Source organism: Emydura macquarii, unplaced genomic scaffold (assembly GCF_026122565.2).
Source record: "Emydura macquarii macquarii isolate MOO-44397 ecotype Brisbane River unplaced genomic scaffold, CSIRO-AGI_Emac_v2 contig_1253, whole genome shotgun sequence".
Taxonomy (NCBI): domain Eukaryota; kingdom Metazoa; phylum Chordata; order Testudines; family Chelidae; genus Emydura; species Emydura macquarii.
In genome coordinates this window covers 49965217-49987007 of record NW_027131390.1, presented here as the reverse complement: position 1 = coordinate 49987007, position 21791 = coordinate 49965217, and the positions used below count along the sequence as shown (strand labels likewise).

Genomic DNA, 21791 nt, shown 5'->3' with positions numbered 1-21791 from the left:
TCCCCCAGCAGGTTTCTTTACTTCCCACAGAAATGTGACCTTCTGACGGGGAAGCAAAGGGAAGCTGCAAGAGCAGTCACGCGCCCCTTCCCCGCAGTGCAGGTGTGTTGTTTTGGGTACTACAAGCAGGCAGCAGAGAAGTCAGTCCCTGATGGGAGGAGGGTCTGGGAATGCCCCAGCTGGTGGTTCCTACCCTGTGGCCATCTCAGCTGCTAGTCCCAGCTGTGTTGGAGGTGGGGGAGGACAGGACTTTTTTTTCCCCTGCACAGAGTGGCCAGGGCTTGGGCCAGGTCAGGCTCACCAACCTCCTCCGGTTGCAGGAAGCTGCCCCCATCACTCCTCAGGTGGGGGGGGGGTGGGGTGGGGATGGGTCACTGTATGGGAAGCTGCTCCCCTGTCCGCCCAACTCCCATGCTCACAGATCCCCCCCCACTAAGCCTCACCCACTGCATCTGGAGCCCCCCCCCTGCACCTGGACCCCCTGCTGAGCTCCATCCCCCTGCACCCACAACCCCATTGCTGAGATCCACCTCTCCCCCCTGCACCCAGACTGCCTCCCGCACTTAACCCCCCCACCCTGCTAAGCTCCAATCAGCTGCACCTAGACCACCACCCCACCAAACCCCACTCTCCAGCACCCAGAACCCCCAGTCAAGCCTGAGCCCCCCCCAGGCCCTCTGCCAAGCTGAATCCCAGCGCCCCCCAGAGTCCCCATTGTTCCTGCACCTAGAACCCCCCAAAAAGCCCCTGTGCATCCAGCTTCCTCCCTTGCACCTGGACCCCACCCCCACTGAACTGCCTGCACCCAGATTGCCCCACACAGAACCCACTCACCCCATACCTGGATTCTCCGCCCCACCACCTCCAGACACTAAGCTACTCCACACTTGGACCCTGCCGGGCTGAGCCTACCTGCCCACACGTAGTGCGCCTGGCCGGGAGGGACAGGGTCCCGGCATTCTTCTGGAGCAGGCCCAGCCCTTGTGTTGGGTCACAGCTAAATACAAGGTGGAACAGATGGTTTAGCATAAGAAGTTTAAAACATGTTTCAAGGACCATTCAAGGTGAAGTGGCCCTTTACACCTCTCCAGTGATGAGGGGTGATGGGGTGGGGAAGAAGGAAAAAGGGGGAGAACAGTTTGGAGGGGATTGTTAGTGGGTTACAGATTAATGTAATAAGCCATACATTCAGTGTCTTTCTTAAGACCATGATTTTCAGTACCGAGCGAAGTTATGAGTTTAAGCTCCCAGGCTTGTCTTTTTGAAGGTGTTGTGCAGATTTCCTTTGAGGACGGAGAGATCGGAGAGAGAGACATTGCTCTGAGAAAAGTGTTCACCCACAAGTGATCGTGTTTGTGTCTTATCACCTGCAAGGGAACACTTTTCACCCAGTCTGAGTACACTTCACAGGCCAGGTCTACACTGCAGACCTATAGCCATATAACTATGTCACTCAGGGGTGTGAAAAATCCACACCTCTGAGTGACGTAATTATACCAACTTAACCCCTGTGTAGACAGCACTACATCGACGGGAGAGCTCCTCCCATTGATGCAGCTCCCGTCTCTTGGGGGGGTGGATTAACGACGCAGATGGGAGGAGCTCTCCTGTCCATGTAGGAGCGTCTTCACGTATGCACTATAGCGCCACTGATGCTGCTATGCCAATGCAGCATTTCAAGTGTAGACCGGCCCCCAAACCTGAAGAAGAGCTTTGTGTGAGCTCGTTTCTCTCCAATAAAAGATATTACCTCACCCGCCTTGTCTCTCTAAAATCTGGGGACCACCACGGCTACAACAATAGTGCATCCAGCAGTCCACTTATCAGTGAGACTTTTCAGACAATCTGGGCTGTTGGAGGCTGGTGAACAGAAAAGGAAAAGCAGATGAATGAGTTGCATCTCATCTAGAGATGGGCTTGAAACAAAAGTTGTGACCAGAACCCCGTTTCCCCTCAACCTTTGGGGAACTTCAGATCTAGATCTGGACCAAGCGCTTCTCAGTTGTGTGGGAGGAAAGAAATCGGCTCCTATCATGGAGAAGGGTTTGGCTTCTGAGCTGATCAGAAAATGGGGAAACAGTTTACTGGAAGAAAATTTGAAATTGTTTCCATTACAGTGTTCCAAATGGATTAATTCTCATTTTTAATGACATTTTAATTTTTCTACTGACCTATTAATGTAAAATTTTAATGAAAATAGTTCCCTTTGTTTTCAGTGAGTGTCAGTAAATGAGAATTTGAAAATGACTTCAGTAAAATTTTCATTAAAATTGGTTTGGAAAAATATTGGACAATTTTGAGAATGTCAACTTTGTTGTGGTTAAGATTCATTTAAAAAAAAATGGAAAAAAAAAAACATTTTCAGATGGGATAATAGTGTGGAAAATGTCTGGACCTCGTCTACTTGAACTAGGGAGATGATTGCCAACGAGAGCATGCCTGGTCTGATTCTGTACTGAACTGGCATGTTTATCAAGAAAAGTATGACACTGTTAGAATAGCCACTAATCTGGATGATAGGAAAGAGGAGATTTAAAATATAGGATACCAGCTGTGAAGAGCTGGTAATAAATAAATAAATAAAATAAAAAAATAGTTGTCACCGTACAGCAGTGGTTCTCAACCTTTTTGGCTTGAGGGCCACAGCTATCATTTTTACAACCCTGAAGGGCCACCAGTCTCTGCCAGCAGCCCCCCTCCCCCAACTGCAGCCAGATAGAAGGAGTTTAGTGAGGAGTCAGCCTCCTCACTCTTCTTCGTCTCCCTGACTGCAGCAAGGAAACTGGTTCCACCTGGGTCCCTAGGCAGTGGGTCCCTTCTGCAGCCAAGGGGATAGATCAGCACTTCTCTCCCTCTGGCTCCAGCAGGGACCCCAGCACCTATGGACCCAGGTGAAGTGCTTTGCTGTGCTCCCTGCTACACCCAGGTGGAGGGGAGCGCTGATTTCCTGTCCCCTTGGCTGCAGCAAGGAGCCTGCACCGGTCTTTTAACCTTGCAGAAACGAACTCTGCCTGGGTGCTTATGCAGCGACTCCCTTCTGCTGCCAGCAGGAGGGGAGCTGCGGGCCACTTTTAGCCCCCGGGCCACAGGTTGGGAACCAGTGCCATACAGTATTGATATTATGGTTAAAACTGCAGAGACAATAGTTAGGGAATTGCTGATACTGTTGTCGCCCAAAATGTCAGAGCCTGCTGAATTCTTTTCTTGTGTCACATACGCTGCAGACCCTGACTTTAGGGGGAAAGCAGCAGGAACTGGGAAGCCTGCATGAACCAGACTTGTAGCATAGTAATGCAGCACTGTAGTCCAGTGCTGGGCCAAGGCTTTCCGTTCCTTCTGCCATTGTGGGACATCATGCCCACTTTTCCTGCAGTTAAAACTCGGCTCTTGCCTTTTGTAAGCTGAAATCCTGTTTGAACAGTCTCTCGTGTAAGATGTCTGGAAAAATCCTGTTTTTGCTCTGGCCAGGTATACCAGGAGAATAGCCTCTACAAAAATATTTTGTATGTATTGGGCTTTGTTGCTTCCAATCCCCTCTTTACCTGGGCAGATGCAAGGACACGTTCGTTCTTTCTTTCTAACTTGTATCTGAGCGTCTTTGAACCTCTGTGTTTGAGAGGGGCAGAAATGTGGGTATGTTTTATTTGGAGATGGACCTATGACACCATATGGATCTAGGTAGGTTTAGGCCAGGGTCCTGGTTTAAGGCACAATCAGGGTTTGCATTCAGATTCATTGCATTCAAAGCTCATTTCTGCTGCATCTTAATCACAAGCAGAAAATAAGCACCTCTGGGCCTATTAGCATGTAACAGCCTCTAGAGCAGAGTCACAGCATGGAGTTTGGACTCTTATGAAGCCTTAGAGCTTAACAGTAAAATAATGGGAGGGGTGGGGGAGGAAATCATCCTATAGAACTTAAATCCCTCTTGTAGAATTCTAAAACGTGGTTTAAAAAAACCCTGAAGAAATTGTATAATACTCTATCAAATACTATAGGTTTTGAATTTAATTTCTGTAGAACTTTCTGTGTTTCATCCATATTAGATTTTATAGGATTTTTGAACAATTGTACCTCACCTGTCCCCTCCCCTAGATACAGCCAGAGCAAAATCTGCTGAGTTGCTGGATTTGGTCCTGCATGAAGATTTTGTTTTAAGTAAATTTAATTTTTTTCTACAAAGCGGCTGCTGGAGAATATAGAAGAACGAACTCCCATGAAATAGGACCCACCCTGTTCCATCAGCATATGTCAGCCCTGAAAAGAAAGGGACACTTCTGGGAGAGAGAAACTCAACCTTCACAGCAATTCACTCCTTACCTTTTCCACTGACAAGGGTGATGGCTGGTTTTGTTATGGGGATTCCAGTCAATTGGGAGCAGTCATGAGACCACTAGTTTATTTCACTTGGAAGAAGGGGGCCCTTAAAGCAATGTTAACTATAACAGGCGAGTTAGCATAACAGGGCTCACTGTAATGGAGTTTAATTGCATTTCAGAAACTAGCAGAGAGACTGCAGCTGAAGCGCCTGTTACTTAATGCTCATCTGAGTCCTATGCAGTTAAGTAGGGATGTAAAGAGTTATATGACTAATAAATAGAAGGCTTGTAACAATATAGCTGAACTGGTAAGGAGAGGATTGGGAGAGCTACAAAAAACCAGGATCAAGCTAAAAATACAATTAGAAGAGCCCAAAAAAAAAAAAAAAAAAAAAGTTAAAGCTGGCTTTAGAGACTATTTTAGACTGCTATAAAAGGACTCTCCAAATAGATCTGAGGCAGATAGAAAGTCAAAGAGAAAATTGGTCCATGGGAAGTGGAGAGAGGGATTGAAGAAACAGCAGATCAGTTAAGCAGTTGCTATACATCTGTGTGCTCTGAGAAGGAGGAGGATGAACTGAAAGGGGGATCCTATGTCCGGCTGGGTTGGGGTGAAGTTAGTACACAGGTACTCAAGAGAAGGAAAGATAGTCTTGTAATTAAGAGTGAACTGGGAGTTGGGAGATCTCGGTTCAGTCTCCAGTTTTGCAGCAAGCTTACGGTGTGAACTTGGGCAAGTCACTTAATCTCTTTGGTTAGTTCTCTCTTCTGTTTCCTTTTGTCCATCCATTGTGTGTCTTGTCTGTCTAGATTGTAAGCTCTTCGGGGCAGGGACTTTTTAATGCATGTTTGGCCCCTCTCACAATGGGGACCTGATCTTCACTAGGACCTCTTGACGCCACTGTAACACAACTAATAATAATGAAATTCTTGTGACTAGAGTAGATCAGTCACTGAAGTAGCTCCCAGCACAGGGGTTAGACATTGCTCTGAGCCATGGAATTCAGATACAGGGTCATAACCAAATCCAAAATTCCCCAAAGCTTCAGGGGATTTGGAGTTTGCATTTGGGTTCAGGCCTATTACAGAGACAGACCTGAGCTACACATTTCCTATCCAGAACTGAACTTTTCCAGCTAAGGGTTTTTTTCATCCAGTTGTTCTGATTTGTTTTCTTCTCTGTCTTGGACAAAATAAGAGCTGGCCCAGATCTTCACCCTAAAATCAAACTGAATCAATCTCCCTTGAGTTTTAAAACTGTGTTAACGTTATGGTTTTTTTAAATAAAAATATTCCCACTTCTCTGCTCCTCCTGATTTTTAGCTGGAAACGAATATAAATATCTGGCTTGGTTGAAATCAGGAAGACTGGAAATAGCAAAAGAGGGGCTGATTATATGCAATTTCCAGACCAAAATGGCTTAGAGCTTGTTGCAAGAGGCCTTTCTGCCTGTGCTGAGGGGAGAATCCAAGCTTTCTATCAGTCTATTTGGTTTTGAGGGAGAGGCTGTATTACAGTTGCAGCACCAGGAATCTGCTGTTGAAGGAATTTAGACCCTGCCACACCTGTGGCATTTTCTGCTCGTATGGCCAGTTGACTGCTCCCTGAAAAGACACGGGTGTATTCTGAAGCCAAGGCAGATATGGCATCATAGTCTGTCTTTAATAAATGCTTTCTGTTTAAAAAAGCTGCTTCTAATGAGAAACAAAGAGGCTTCTACACAGCTCAAGTTCCAGGTCTGTTTCCTTTGTTTACCAGCGATCACATTTTACCTGGAACTCTACAGCAGACAGACATCTAGTGGTTGAATAGCAGACTGCAGGTAAACCTAGCATTACAAAGGCAACGGAAGAAAGCATGGGAGCCCGGGAGCCCGGCTGTAGCAGCAGTATATTGAAATGGGGAGAAAAAAAATCTTGGAAGTCAGTGACTGATTAACCTGCCTAGCAAGCCTAAATAGCAGTGGAAAGCTTATTGGTTCATTTTTTCCAAGTGATTTGAAACAGGAAAAAAAGAAACTACAGAGAAACCTGGAATTATGAAAGAAATACTGATAAAGCAGGGAGGCTTATAGTGGGTACATTTAAAAAGTTAATTCTGGGGTAGTGATATCACAGGAGTCAGAATTATTCTCTATACTACAAATGGAATGCTGCTAGAATAAGGAATGCAGCTAGAAGAAAGTTTTTCAAGTGCATGCACTGCAAATAGAGATCAGTTTAGGACAGTGGTTTTCATTTACTACATGTTTAGGTAGTGCCTATTGCAATGGGCCCTGAGGCAGATCAACCCTCTATGTGCTATTGTAAATATATAGGAGATCTAACAATAATAATTTACATGTATTAGCCCCTTTTTGTCCTGAAGGGTTGCAAAGTGCTTCACAAACTATATCACCACAGCGTTGTTAAACTGCGGTCATGGCTGGGGAAAGAGAAATTAGCCAAACTGGAGACTGTGCACTTCACAGCTATGGCTGGAGGTGAAATTTTAGCTCAGGCTACCAAGGAAAAACGCCTCCTGAAAAGTGCCGGAGTTCATGCTTAGAGGAAAGGAACTCAGTTTTTAAGTGGAAATCTCCTCCACAGGAAATCCCCAGGGCTGTCAGTCTGAGCCTGGGTCAGCTGACGGGGGCTCACATGATGGCACTAAAAATAGCAGCATAGATCTTCCTATGTGGGCTGGATCCTGGGCTCTGAAACCTGGTGAGCAGGGAGGGTTGTGGAGTCTGGGCTCTCGCGCAAGTGGGACGTCCACACTGCTATTCTTAGCCCTAAAGCGCTAGCCCCAGTCAGGTGAGACAGGTTCTGAGACTTGCTGGCGTGGGTGTTTTTTGCTGTGTAGATGTATCTTCAATCACACTTCCCATGAAATCAGAAGTAGGCTAGAAGGTTAAGGATGTGGTAATGCCCATGCTAGAAATGTGAGTAAGGACAGTTTCTCTAAGGATGCTGAATAAACAATGCTCTTGCGTAAAGATAATGATAGACCAAGGAGAGGGAAATACCCCCACATCTCACCCTAGCTCCAGGCATATGTGCATGCAGGGTACAGTTCGCTAGTGCCGCAAAGGGTCTGTACAAAGTACATTGTACTACTTAAATCTCTGTCTAGGACTGTCTGTAGGTAGCATGGTTGTGGGGGGATATCTGTGAGTCACATGTGTGCTGCAGAAATTATTTCTGGTCTGTTGTGTTCCGGTGTCTGCTGCGGCAGAAGCCTGCAATGTGGACGGGTTGGGAGGAGGCCTCTGTGGGTCCACATTTATAATCGGTGCAGAAGGCTCGAGGCTGCTCTTTCAACGCACAGATTACAGCAGCAACCCTGATCCCTGGCCCTGTTTTGAGGGCTAGATTTTAACTCTCCAAACCACTCCCCAAACACAGAGCTGGCTTTATGCAGGTGGCATAAATTATCCTCTAAGAGAACAGCATCTTCTGAGGCCAAGAGTTTTAAAAAATGGGTTCCTAAAGTTGGGCTCCTAAATTGATATTCAGGGTTAGGTACTGTTGAAAAAATCCAAGAGCACAAGTTCCAGGGAGAACCCAACACTTAAGCCCCCAGATGAATGCCCTGATTTTCAAAGGTTCTGGGCAACCAGCAGCTCCTAACGAAATCCCTTTTCTTTTTCAAACCCAGTCTACGGCCCATGTGCTGCAGACCCTTTTTATTTTAATGCCTCTAGAAGGTCCCTCTAAGGAAGAAGTTTCTTTTATAGGTAGGGTTACCAGATGTCCTGATATTATAGGGACATACCTGATATTCAGGGCTTTTTCTTCTATGGATGCCTATTACCCCCACCCCATCCTGATTTCTCATACTTGCTGACTGGTCACCCTATCTGTAGACAATGGAGAGAACAGGCTCTTTTACAGAAGGAGTCACTGATCAGACTGATCAGCATAGTGAGATTTGGAAACCGATCAAGCTATATTTCATTAAGTAATATTTAAGGCTGGGGCTGTCAAAGGGGACTTTGGGAGTTAGCCACACAGCTTCCACTGAATTTTAGTGGAAGTTGGGTGACTTTGTATATCTCAACCCATGGATACAGACACCTAAGGGCTTGGGGGCTGGGGTGTCCTTAGCCTCCCCCCCCCCCCAAATAAAAAATTAGGTACTGCATTAATAAATAAAGAAAATACTGAGTATGGAACAGAAACTCCTTTATCTAACTTTATAAAGCGTGGACAAATTTAGTCATGGTACAAAACCATTCATTAATGACATATTGAACAGTTAATATTTTTTATTAGGGGGGACTAGAGGTAAAAGTTGTCTACACCTCTACAACCTGGGCTCTTCCACAGAGAGCAGAACCTTGCTAATTCATACAGATGCTGGGAGACCCCTTGAGAATTACTGAATTTTGCATATTAGTAAGTGAATGGGAAAAAAGGAAGGAAATACAGAGAGTACTTCTCCAAATGTATTTTAATTGTTACTTGACAAATACCGTTTGTAGTTTTTACAATGTTTTATCATATACTAGTAAAGGAACTGCAGTATATTTATAAGAGCAATGAAGTTCTTAATGTGAAATTTTGGATGAATGTTTGCTGTGATTGTTAGAAAGTGTTCAATGCTGGAAATGAAATTCCTCCTGTCTGAGTGTTCACCTAATTTACAACAAATAGCAAATAGTTTTTCTAACCCATTCTACAGCAAAATGATGGTGGCATTTTCTTTTTAACAGCAAAATGCAGAGAGCTACTTCCAGTGGCTACAAGCTTAGCACAATTCCTCCAGCCTTGGCCACTGGAGTTTCCATATTGACTCACAGACTACAGCTACTGCTTTTGAACCATGAGGGGGCCCTGTTGCAGTCCTGGCTGTGGTATTCTATCAGGACTGCACACAGAGTTCAGCTGCCAGATGGGGACTGCTAATTGGTTAAATCAGCTCAAAGGAAGGGCGTATTGTCTAGTGCTTAAAGCTCAGAATTAGGAATCATTTGTAGAACTATTCCCCGTGCTGCCACTGACTCATATGACTGCAGGCAACTCAAATAACCTCTCTGACCTATTTTGTTCAACTTTAAAATAGATTAATTCTGAAAGCATTTAAAAAGCCAATGTTCACTATCTGTTACTGCGTACTTACCACAGAGATCTTTTATATGAAGTAAAAGGAAAAAATTGAAATAGCGTCTGATGCCATTGATAAGAAATGCTGGCTTTTTAAGGGAGATCGCTGTACTTATTTTCTGAACAGGGGTGTTGCGGTTTACTTGTTATAAAGTGCTTTGCAATTCTCCTCTGAGTGGTGGTTGTAATTACACAATGAAAGGGTTAGGTTACCACTTCATAGCCACCACAGTCTCTTTTGGCATCATTCCTACCTATGAAAACTAAATTGTCTAAGTGGGAGTGCAGTCATTGACTTTCATGGGCTGGAAATGGAATAAAAATGTACTGGATAGTTATAGAAACTCTACTACAGGGTATCTTGATAACTTGTGTGTCCCCTCTAGCACTTCAGATGGAAGAGGGCATGTCAAATTGCAGTAATCAGAGACCTCACACCAACAATACCTGGCATAGCCATCTCAGTCCTGTTCGGCTCAAATGCTGCTGGCATAAGTAGTAGAAACCATGAATGTAGTCTGGACAGGTGTTTTTTTAGCTTGCTATGTCAAGTAATTTAAAACAAGAAAACGCACCTGTGATCATGATAAAATTCCTTTTGAAAGTGGTGGACAAGTGACAGAAATACCACCCACAGGTAACAATGCTACAATGGCAAAATTGGCATGATAGTTACAGGATCTGCTTAGAGGCCTGTAGTGGGGTCAGCTGCCTTCAGAGTGCCCCCTCCTGGTGTACCTTTGCCCCTCCACAGGTGTACCTGTACCATGCCCTGCCTCATTTTTCCCCTTCTTCAGGGCTTCCACAGTCCGAAGGAAATTAAACATTCCCGATCTGGTGTCCGACATATTCAGTCCTTAGGTCCACTGGTCGTCCAGGCCCCAATCTCAGTTCAGTGTCTCTCTCCCGATAATCCAAAATAAGTCTTTCAAAACAGAACTGAGACTCACTCAGTCCTCATCTCAGTTTCACCTGTGAACCACCTCTCCTGTCTTTCTGACTCCTAGCACCTCCTGCCTGGAGTTTGTCCTTCGCCGCTGGTGCCTTTCCCCCTGCTGAGTCAGGGCTCTGCAGAAGCTTTCTTTGGCCAGTCTACACTAAAGAGTTAGGTCAACCTTGCTATGGTTCTCAGGGGTGTGAAGAACCCACTCCCTGTGAGTGACCTAGTTAAGCCAAACTAACCCCTGGGATAGACAATACGAGGTCAATGGAAGAATTTCTGTTGATGTAGCTACTGCCTCTCTATGGAAGTGGCTTTGCAACAGGGACAGGAGAACCCCTCCATCAATGTACTGAGGATCTGTGGTAAAGCACTACAGCAGCACCGCTGCAGCATTGCTAGTGAAGACTTAACCTTACTCTCTGCAGGCATAGCCAATTTCCTAACCTTCTCCCCTGCAGCTTCCTGCCACTTTTATACTGGAATCACCTGATTCCTGCCAGGTGTGACTTGTTCTGTAATCAGGGTTGGCTAGCCCCAGCCCTCCAACCATTAAGGAGCAAGCCACCCCATTGCAAAGCCCAGTGACGGATGGGGCCTATTGGGCTAAGCACTTCCTATGACAGCCACTAACTCATCCAGGTTAGAAAGAAACTCTCCCTGGGGACCTGCTATTCCATAAATAGCTACTGTGGGGTCTCTCGCATCTTCCTCTGAAGCAGCTGGAGCTGGCCACCGTCAGAGGCAGGATGCTGGACTAGATGGACCAAGACGTCATCCAGCCTGGCAATTCCTATGCACTGAGAGCTGGACCCTACGAGGCATTTAGCACTCTGAATCCCAATTTGGCAAACCATTTAAGCACATGCTTAATCTTAAACAGGTGAGTTATGCCACTGAAGTCCAAGTTAAGCATGTGCTTTGTTGGTTTGGAGCCAGCATGCTCAGCATCTTGCCAGATCGAGCCCTGAATACAGTAAAGAGACAGTGACTTGCCTAAATCTTGTTTATCATCTCAGTTATTTGCAAGATACAGAAGGTGGATGAAATAAACACAGTCGGGGGGTGGAGGCAAAATGGCCCAACTAGCACATTTACATCTAGCCTAGCTCTGTGCTCAGTTTAACTTGTCACCCATGTAGCTGTTAGCTGACTGTGCTCTGTAAGCATCGTGGCAGAAGGGAGCATTAAAGAGGCACCTGAAGCGGGAGAAAGTAGTAGACAATTTCTTGGGAATGAGGGAATTTGTGCTTTGCATCACAGGTGCATCACATCCCACATCCTGGGAGCCGTGTACCCTGAATGTTTTCATATTAACCTCAAGTCTTTTCCTAACTTTATGGTGTGCTCATTTAAAATATAAAAGATATCATGTAACTTGTTTCTCTAGGCACAGACAGCAAACTTGGTGCTAGATGATGGAACGAAGATGAAGGGCTATTCCTTTGGCTATCCGTCGTCTGCAGCTGGTGAAGTTGTCTTCAACACTGGCCTTGCTGGGTAAGGCAAACATAAAGGATACATAAGTAAGGGTGGCTTTTTTGTAACGCAGCATTAAATTGTGGAAAAAAGATAAACAGCTGTTTGTTCATTACTGTTACCATTCTTATTATTAAATTAATAATAATTTATTATTTATATTACCATAGTATGTAGGCGTCATGAACTAGGACTCTGTTGTGCTAGGTGCTGTACAAATGCAGAACCAACAGGCAGTCCCTGCTCCAAAAAGCTTACAATTTAAGTATGAAACAAGAGACAAATGGATACAGACAGACCTACCTGGGGAAAACAATGAGACAGTTTTGGTCAGCATGACAGGTAGTGGTCTCTGCACACTAGTAGCCTAACTCTTGCCCAACTTTTTGTACACATTATGGCAAAGGAGAGTTTGAGGAGGGATTTGAAGGTGGAAAATAAAGGAGTTTTGTGGATTTTTTGGGGGGGCTTCTCCTTAGAGTGATGGGCAGCATCATGGTAGAAAGCATAAAGGTTCAGTGCTCACATGGGACTTTCTGAAACATGCCATCCCTATTTTACAAACTGATAACTACGGTAAAAGTAGTATGTAGAAATCTATTCGCTCAGCTTCGAAATACAGCCACTTCTGTGTTGGAGCATAGTGACTGCTTAATAGCACACAACAGTAAGGGATGACATGCTGGCCAAGTCTCCCTGTAGTGGCTAGATCACGTATAGCGATTTATGAGTATGCAGCTGCCTCTAAGCAAATGGAGCTTGTCCTTTAGCTCAAGCACCAGAGACTCGGGCATTTAAATCCACAGGACTCAAGTTCAATCCTCCTCGAGGTTCCATCCAGGTGCATTATTACAAGTGGTGACCGTACAGGGATCAGACATGGCATTGAGCTCTGAGCTTCCTGAGGTAGGGGGAGTGTGTGATGTATGCTTATGTGATGTGACTCTGTGTCCCACTTCAATGGCGAGGTCACGTGTAGAAGCTCATGAGTCTGCGATAGCCTCTGAGCTAATGGACTTGGTCAGTCAGCCAAGATCACTGCAATTGTTTCTGTGGGATTGTCCACAGCGGATGAGAAAGTCAGCCATAGTGCAAACTTGCTTGATACAAGATGATCATTAGTGAGGAGCAGCAGGTACCAATGGGAGGAGAATCAAGAGGTTTCTAAGATAATTGAAGCTTAAGGTTTTAATGCAAATCTTTGCGCACCTGCTACACTCTCCTCAAACGCTGCTTTCCCTGCGTGGAACAAACAGCACAAGATGGGTTTTGAAATAGTTCCATTGGTGAGAACACTAAATTACAGTGCAGGAAATCTGTTCGCAAAGTTTTGCATCCCATGCCAGTTATTTATGCTTTTCAACACCACTAATTACTAGCTGTGTTAATATACCTGCCAACAAACAAATGTTTAATATAGATCAGAATGATGGAGGGCACCACAGTTCTTTTCCCTGTGATAGATTATGGGTAATAAATCTTGTCACATCACAAAAGTCAAGCAACACCTGATGGATTAATTTCCCTTCAACACCTCAGTTCAGCCGCAGAAGCTGGATTTAGTGTTCATTTACCAACGATAAGCAGAGGAGACACTCAGAGGGAATGGTTTGGTTCTATTCTGGGGGGGCAGATGGGGAAGAAGCAAAATATAAGGTTACAGGTTTATTTTACTGTCCATGGGCATGACCCCATAGCTCCCAACCATCTTGGGTTTTGCAAGACTGTCACACTTTGAACTCCAAGCCCCCTGTCCTGGTTGAAGCAGAATATTTTCCATATGCAGTGGCACCCGCAGCCATTTGTATGTTGTGCGTGGTGTGTACCGTTGGCAGGGGCAGAGTTAGAAAGGTTACGACTGTACTCAGCCCCATTGGTTGTGCTCAGTGACTGCTGGGAAGCTCAGGGATGGAGAATGACATTAAACCTGGGCTGATTGGGCTGGAAGACACAGGCTGAGCGTGGCGTAGACTCGGCAGGTGAGGTGCTGGGTCCAAGAGCTGCAGCAAAAATGGCTCCCCAGGGATTGGTGGTGATCAGCTGCATCCTACTTTAGGGCGGTATGCAACCCTGACTGCTACGGAGAAGAGAATGCTGGGGAAAAATTAGATCTTGCAGTGTTCTCATAAGGGCACAGATATGGCAGGATTTGTTACACATCCAAGGACAAAGAGGGAGACAAATCCAAGCTGGACAACTTCTGACAAAGAGGGAGACCTCATAATTCTGCCTAACTCTCGAAGTCCTAAAATAATTAAGGCCTCAAGTATCTAAAATCCATTCACCTGTGGATTGACTTCAGTGACACTGTAACAGGATAAGGATCTGTGGGAATAAAGAGATGTCTTTGCAGGATGAGGCCCTTAAGTGCCTCTCAGGCACAGCACACCTTGTGAGGATGGGTCAGGAGAGGTAGCAAGTTACCAGTATGGAAGTGAGTGTGCTGATGAGCTGATGTAGCGTTAGCACGGGAGTGACTATGCCAAGACCTCTTTTAAGCCTCTGAGTAATGCTGTGGGTGTGACCTGAATGTTTCTAGAATCCTGACTAGATTCAGACTGAGCTTGTGAATTAGTACATGGAATTGGGCCTTTTCTCTGACAAACCGCACTCTTGAGTTCCTGTTTAATATTACGGAGCAGGAATGCTGAAGAGGTGTGTGAATTTTACATGAACAGAACTGCCCCCCGACATTTTGGCGCATTTCAAATTTCAACATTTTTAGTAACATTTTAAACTTTGGTGAATGGGATGATTTTTTAACAGAAACATTCACAAAAAATTCATCTAATTGTATGAAAATAATTTGGTTTTTTTAAAAAAAGCAGGAAAATTACAAACGCATTTTGAAAAAAAAAAAAAGTTCCCAGTTTTTTTTTCCTAATATGTTTGCTCCCTTTTTTTGGTGTTTTGTTTCCCACTTCCTAAAGGAAGTGATTGGCAGGAATTTATGGAGATCAGGCAGGACTTGTTGGGCAAGCCCAGAAAGGATTGGACCCTGATGCCTCTTTAGTTCTTGTGCCATCTGTGCCATTCCTTGTGCCATTCCTCCAAGCTATCGGAGGTCTCTGCTTTAAGGGTGCTTTGTCCCAGTGCAGAGCTGTGCCTATATGTCACAACCAAACCCAGAGGCTTTTTGTCAGTGATTTTTTAATGCAAATAACACACAAAGGTTAATTACAGTGGCTTTGTCATTAATGAAGGATTTTTTTGTATCATAAACAATCAAATAGGAAGAAGAATATATACATATAAAATCTAATGGATGTATTATATGTGCTTAATGTCTGCATGCCATACACTTATTATAATGGTATGTTAACACTGAAAATCTCATGCATATTTAACCAGAGCAGGAAATATATATCCAAAAGCAGGACAAGCATACCTAGGAATATTTCATGGATATTGTTTAACTGACACGTCATTTCTCTTAGTTGGCTAGAGTACTCAGTCGTCTGTATCAGCCTGCAACCATTCTGGGTTTTTGACAATTAATCTTTTAGCAGGGTTGCTGGCATTCCGTAAAAATGTTTCTTGCAACTTGCTGATATCTGGTAAACAGTGTGAGTCTCCAATTACATATCATTTAAACAGCAACCATAATGAGATATATATATATATATATATATAAATATATATATATATATATATATATATATATATATATATATATATATATGAGAGAGAGAGAGAGAGAGCGCAAATTCATCCTGAAGTACCCAATGTGCTTGGCAAAGTATATGCAAGGATGACTTCATCCACTGCTGAAACGCAGCCATTTCTGGGTGGACGACAGCAATTAATAGTTCAAAGCAAGAGGACCGTAGAGAAAGTGAAGAATTATTTGTTCCATTGGTGCTGCAGAAGGAATTGTGGGCAGAGTACGATTACCTGATTTGGAAACGGGGGCTGAAAATGATCCAGTACTGACCTGTAGATAACGTATGGTTTGAGTCTGTTTAGCAAAACATTTAATCATGTGTTTAAATCTACCCCTCCTTGGTAGTTTTCACCATACTCACCGTTCCCTTCTTTGTGTGGCTTCACATTTGGGAGGTCACTGCTGGCTGGGTTTTGTTGACTTTTTCACTCCCAGCCCCATGCCAAAAATGCTCTGTGGCTTGTTTTTTAACCCAGGTACACTGAAACCCTGACAGATCCCAGCTACCGGGGGCAGATTCTCACAATGGCTAATCCCATCGTAGGCAACGGCGGGGTGCCGGACACTGCTGCTTTGGATGAAATGGGCCTCAGCAAGTTTTTGGAGTCTGATGGGATTAAGGTAATGGCAGGACTGGACAAAGGAATCCAGTGGAGACCTGATTGAGAAATACAAATCCTGGTGTGGATAGGAGTGCATTGATATCTTTCAGGCTCGTCCACTGAGGGGGAAAAAGTTAGATGGAACTTTCCAGAAACACGTAGATTTTTTCCCCCCATCTCACTTTCTGATGCCTCAGATGTGATTTTTGTCTCCCGGGGCAAATGGCCATAGAGAGATCAGATCATGGCAAGAGAGAACCGTCTGAGCACAGAGGAAGTCTTTACGGAATAGATTGGTGGGGTACGATGTGGGTCAGACTAGATGATTTAATGATCCCTTCTGGCCTTTAAAATCTGTGACTGTCTGACTAGCCTCCAGCAGGGCCACTTTGTATAGGAAGGATTACATTTTTGCCAAGGCCCTTTATAGAGTAGGAAAATGAGGTGTCTTTAGCAAGTGTGTTAACCAGCACATGCTAAATCAGCAGGTTCTTAAACACTGTGAGTGTGAACAAAGCCGGTGGTGTGTTAAAACATGTCAACCACACATGGGTAATGCTCTCCCCAATCACAATTCATTCCCCCAGTGTTGACAAGGCCTAGGTGGTGCGTGGGGATCGAGCACTTGTGCTTGCACAAGGAGGGACCCAAAGCTAAAAGTTCTTGCAGCTTTTGGCAAGGTTACCCCAGAGGCTTGGTCCACACACAGCGTTGCATTGGTTTAACTAAATAGGTGTAAATAACATCCACCTTTGGTTAAACCATTGCAACTTCTCTCTGTAGATGAGCCCTTAGTTTAAACTGCCTCAGCTATCGGGGAATCGAGATGGGAGAGGTAGGTGGTATGGGAGCAATGGTTGAAAGAAGAGTGAAGCTCTCATAGCACCCAAGGAGGAGAGGGAGCTGTAGTGATGCTGCTTACCAAAGCCAGGGAGAAGAGAGAGATCTCTCCCTCGTTCTAGCAGAGGAAGAAGAAATTTGGCTGGTTGCATGATTCTAGGTCTCTTCCTTCTTCCCAACTGAGAGAAATAGGACAGATGAGCAAGAGAGTTGAAATGAAGAGCAAAAGTGGTCACTGTGATTGTGTTTTCCACAAGGACAATAATCATCACATTAAAGCCAGCTAAAAACACCATATGTACTGTAGTGACTTTCCCCTGTAAGGAATTGCTGTAGTTGCCACAATGATGTGATTGGTTTGTCTGATCACAAATGATGGCAGAGGGAAGATGATCCATGCCATTATGACTGGAAGGGAAGTGACCTCAATATCTCCATAAAGATGTGGCCTGCTCCATGACAAAGCCAGGGAAATTCTGGCTATGCACACACACGCGCGCGCACACAGAGTGGGGAGTTGGGTTTTCCTTACTTCCCATAAGTGCAAAACAGAATTTCTTTTCTCTTGGCAGGTTTCAGGTTTGCTGGTGCTGGATTACAGCAATGAGTACAGTCATTGGCGGGCTGTCAAAACTCTGGGACAGTGGCTGCAAGAAGAAAAGGTAAGAGATGTCTGGGCAACCAGGCCAGATGCTTGATATGGAATACCTGTTCTGATGAAATTGCTAAGTGATCCCTGAGTTTCATAATGGAAACTAGGAGAAAGAGATTCTGGTTTACAGCAAGTTATAGCTCCTATCATCATCTCCTATCATTAGAATTTTTGTTTGTGCTGGCAAAACCCCCACTCTCTATAGTTTGCAGTGGGCTTTTTCTGGGTTTCCTAGTTCTGAGGAAGTGTGGAGATCTGTACAAGACTAACTAGGTGAAATGCTAAATAAGTGGGGATATTTGGTTCTTCATTTTTTTACATTAGGTTAAGTTTATCCTCATTTCAAATTCTCTCCCTGCTCTGTGATTACTCTCCATTACTTTTCCTTCCAATGATTTTTCTCCACTATGCTCCCCTGTTCCAAACTACTATAGGTACAGACACCCGTGTGTGCTGCTAATGGATCAATGGCCTGCTCATGTAGGCCCAGATTCTGAGGCCGTACCCCCCCCCCTCCCCCTCCCCCCGTGTGAATTGGGAGTAAGTACATTGAAATTAATGGAGTCTCACTGGTGGAAAACCATGGTCACTCACTTGAAGTCAATGACTTGTTGTCAATGGAGCTATATCAGTTTACACCAGCTGAGGACCCAGCCCCTGGTGTTAGGCCAGAACTGGGCTCGCTGTCTTGACAGAAAGGTATATGCCACACGGGTGTTTCGTTGTACACGTACCAGCTGCTCAGCACAGCACCTAGATATTTTGGGGAAGCCTACCATTAGAGGGAATGTGGGAAGGGGAAGGAATATGCAAAGGAGAAAGAAAGAGAGGGAAAGAGAAGGGAGGACGGGAGAGGTGTGTCCTGGGACTACATCTCTCTGATAGGCAGAGTTGTTGAACCAAGCACACATGCCTTCCAACAAGGTGATCGGTTTGTAATTTTCCCCTGGCTATTCTCTGACCTGGCTCTCTTATATGTTTCCTCCAGGTGCCTGCACTGTGTGGGATTGATACAAGGATGCTGACTAAAGTCATTCGGGGCAAGGTACGATCTCCCTCCTTAGTTCCAAATACAGCTTCCCTAATGGCTGAGAGAACCACAGACAGCTGTGGTGGCCCAAGGGCTACGTGACCTACGCTGCGTCTCAGGACCCTGCTCTTCCAAAGACTCTGCACTGCACACAGTCTGACTTGCCGGCCAGAGCACTTCTCCTGATGAGATTCCTCCATCTGCGGCCCCACGGGACTCCAGTCCCACTGAGCTGAGGCAGAGTCAGAATTCCCTCACAGTCCTTGAGCTCTTCTCCTCTTGGTGTCCCACTCCGTACAAGTGGCTCAGCACAAGCTGTGCTGTCATAGGTGAAGGGGTGTTTTGCTGTAGTCTGAGGGAGTCCCAGGCAGGCAGGCATGTGTGCATGTTGTGGGTATGCAGCGATGGTTAGGTAGAGAGATTGCTTAATGGACATCCTGGAATTTGATTTCACATCAGACCCCCCCCCCCCCCCAAAAAAAAAAAAAAAAAAAAAACAGGGCTCAAGACCCTAATTTAAAGGGTCTTGAGGAGACGAAGTGGCTGCGCTGTGCACAAAGCTAATTTCTGGATCAGGCCAATAACTTCTTCGGGATAAGCCTTTTGGTTTTTTTTTTTTTTTAATGTCCATTATTCCTATCTGGTCTCCCAGAGCTGACAGTTGAAGGACATGTGCAATATTACGTTACTGGATGGAGGTTAATGGCGAGGTACATTTCACACGTTGGGTAAAACAGTTATCAAATCCATCTTGAATAAAAATCATTGTGCTGCTGAGGCTTTTCTATTGTAATTAGTTTTCTGAAGCTGCCCTTGTCTGATTTTTTTTTTTGGTTAGAAGTTTGGGTTGCACAATATAGTCCAAACTTGCATTCCCTCCACCCAGCAGTATGTGAATGACCTAACTTGCATAGTATAGGATTTGCAGAAATGAATACTAAGGAAAATGCCCAGCTTTGTAGACAGAAGACAAGTGCTGTTTAATGTAGTATGTTTATAAATGGGAAATGGAAACACTTCTTTGATATGTATCCCTTAATGAATCTATGCCCCTTTCATCCATAGTAAATAAGTTTTCAATAACCATTTACTTAGCATACTAGCATACGGTAGTAATGCACATTATGTTGGACTCAGAGCAATATTGGTTTATGATTTTAAAAAACTGCATCATGTCGCCTTTTCTCCCACTAATCTCAGTCAGGTTGAAAAACTAGCTTAATATCTCACTCCGTGTATGTCTATAAAATGGAGATGAGAAGAGGTTTCAGCATGATGAATGTATAAATGAACAGCGATGCTGTAAATTGGATTGTAAAGGTAAACACAGGGCACCATTTCATTAAGTGATCCAGTGTCAAGGTAAGACACTGTGTGTGAGAGAGAAGAGGTTGTAATCAGCTTTTCCGGGACTGCGAGGCAGCACTCAGCAGTTTTCAGAGCTCCCAAGTGGCTGGCCTCTTGAAGCTCACAAGGGCCTTTTCAACTTCTACCCCATGCAAACTTTACCAAAGCAGCAAATTTGACAAGGGAAGGAGAAATCTTCTCAAAGTCGCAGAAAGAGGGCAAATTACCAAAGAGTTTGTTAATGGCATTTTCCATGAAATAAAGACACAGGGCCGGACTCTGCCACCCCTACTCATATTGAGTAGTACCATTCTCTGTACTGTTGGGGCTACATGTGGTGTACAGTGTGATGCAGCATGAGTACAGGTAGCAGCTTCTAGCCCTTCCAGTGGCTATAACATACCCACAGTTTGCACACAGGTGTGCAAGAGTCTGGAGTTCTTTCTTGTTCTAAGAATAGGGAACTGACTATTATATCTCAGATACTTCAGTGTGCAGGCTAGCCCCGGTCCAGGGGTGCCTTTGAAGACTGCTTGTCGTCCCATGGTGCATGTTAGCGTAGGGGTCCAGAATGTCAGGGTGCCATGCTTTCCCATCGGAGTTTTGAGGAAGGGAATATGAAAACACCCCCTTGCTCCCATTCACTTTCCTTCTCCCATGCTGAAAGGTCCAGCACTGCAGTAGCCATGCCTCTGGTGAGAAGAGAGGATGCAACTCGCTGTGCATGACACCAGTGTTGCTCCTACAGTCAGCCAGAGAGGGTTGATAGAGGACAGTGTGTGGGGAAAGTATTAAAGTAGTATGTTGGCTTTGGGAATGCTCCCAGGCCCGCAAGCCTGTGATCTTGGGAGTTGAATTCTGATCTCCCCCACTACCTCCTGAGTAGCAATCCATATCCACTGATTGTATTGCCTGCTTTGCCTCCCCAGAAATATAGGGTGTTTAAACTGCTTTTAATACTGGTGAAGGCTAGTAACCTTTTGAAGATGCATGAAGTGGTTGTAACGATGTTCAGCTAACGTCTTGGAGCAGCTGCTCTACTTCCTCTGGAGTTTTGTCTGTCAGCACCTGTGCCACTGTTCACAACTTCTTTGCTCATGCTTAGCTGTCTGCTGCTTTATTTCCACAGGGCACAGTACTGGGGAAGATTGAATTTGAAGGTCAGCCTGTGGAGTTCGTAGATCCAAATAAGCAGAACTTGATTGCCGATGTTTCAACCAAGGTGAGAATTCTCTCTTCAATGAGAGTGGTGTACACTTGCATAATAAATGCCTTCCCATTTGCCCTAGAGAGTTTCCTTTTTCCTTATCATAGTAAAGTGTGTATTTATCAATATTTATCAATAAATCATTGTCACTTGATTATGAATTTAGGAACCTTTAGATGCTTCTCCAAACTGTACCACCCTCCAAAGCTTTTGAGGATCATCCATTAATGACTTTAAGACTGCAGTAAGAGCATCCCGTTAACCCTGGAGCTGGGGCCAAGTGCCATTGGAAGGAGTACTGTGGTCTAAACAGTGTAGGAACTGGCAAGACACCAGATAGGGAACTAAAGAGAAGGGGAAGACCAAGTGATAGTAGGTGATAGGTATAGCCATGGTACATTGGGGGCAATTTTCACATGGTGAGAAGAATTTTAAGCTGGTGGAAAATGTGGTTTCCCTTAAAGGCATGTCAGTTGGAAATCCCAGAAAACTCACAATCCTGTTTGATCACTTTGTTCCAGGATGATTTTTGCTAGAATGGTTGTAGCAGTCAGCCTTTTTTTTAGTCAGGGATTTCTCCCCCTCCCCCATAGGTACATACCACTGCTCTAGGCGGTATATAGA

The 21791-nt window shown here is 44.7% G+C and overlaps 1 protein-coding gene across 1 annotated transcript in view; it reads left to right on the top strand.

Moving 5' to 3' along the window:
• The window catches only part of CPS1 (carbamoyl-phosphate synthase 1), a 124913-nt gene that overhangs the window by 8128 nt on the left and 94994 nt on the right, over positions 1-21791 (top strand). The window contains exons 3-7 of the mRNA XM_067548727.1: positions 11737-11846; positions 15966-16110; positions 17504-17593; positions 18572-18628; positions 21090-21182. Of these exons, the coding sequence (XP_067404828.1) occupies positions 11737-11846; positions 15966-16110; positions 17504-17593; positions 18572-18628; positions 21090-21182 (495 nt within the window). The remainder of the gene's footprint in view (positions 1-11736; positions 11847-15965; positions 16111-17503; positions 17594-18571; positions 18629-21089; positions 21183-21791) is intronic.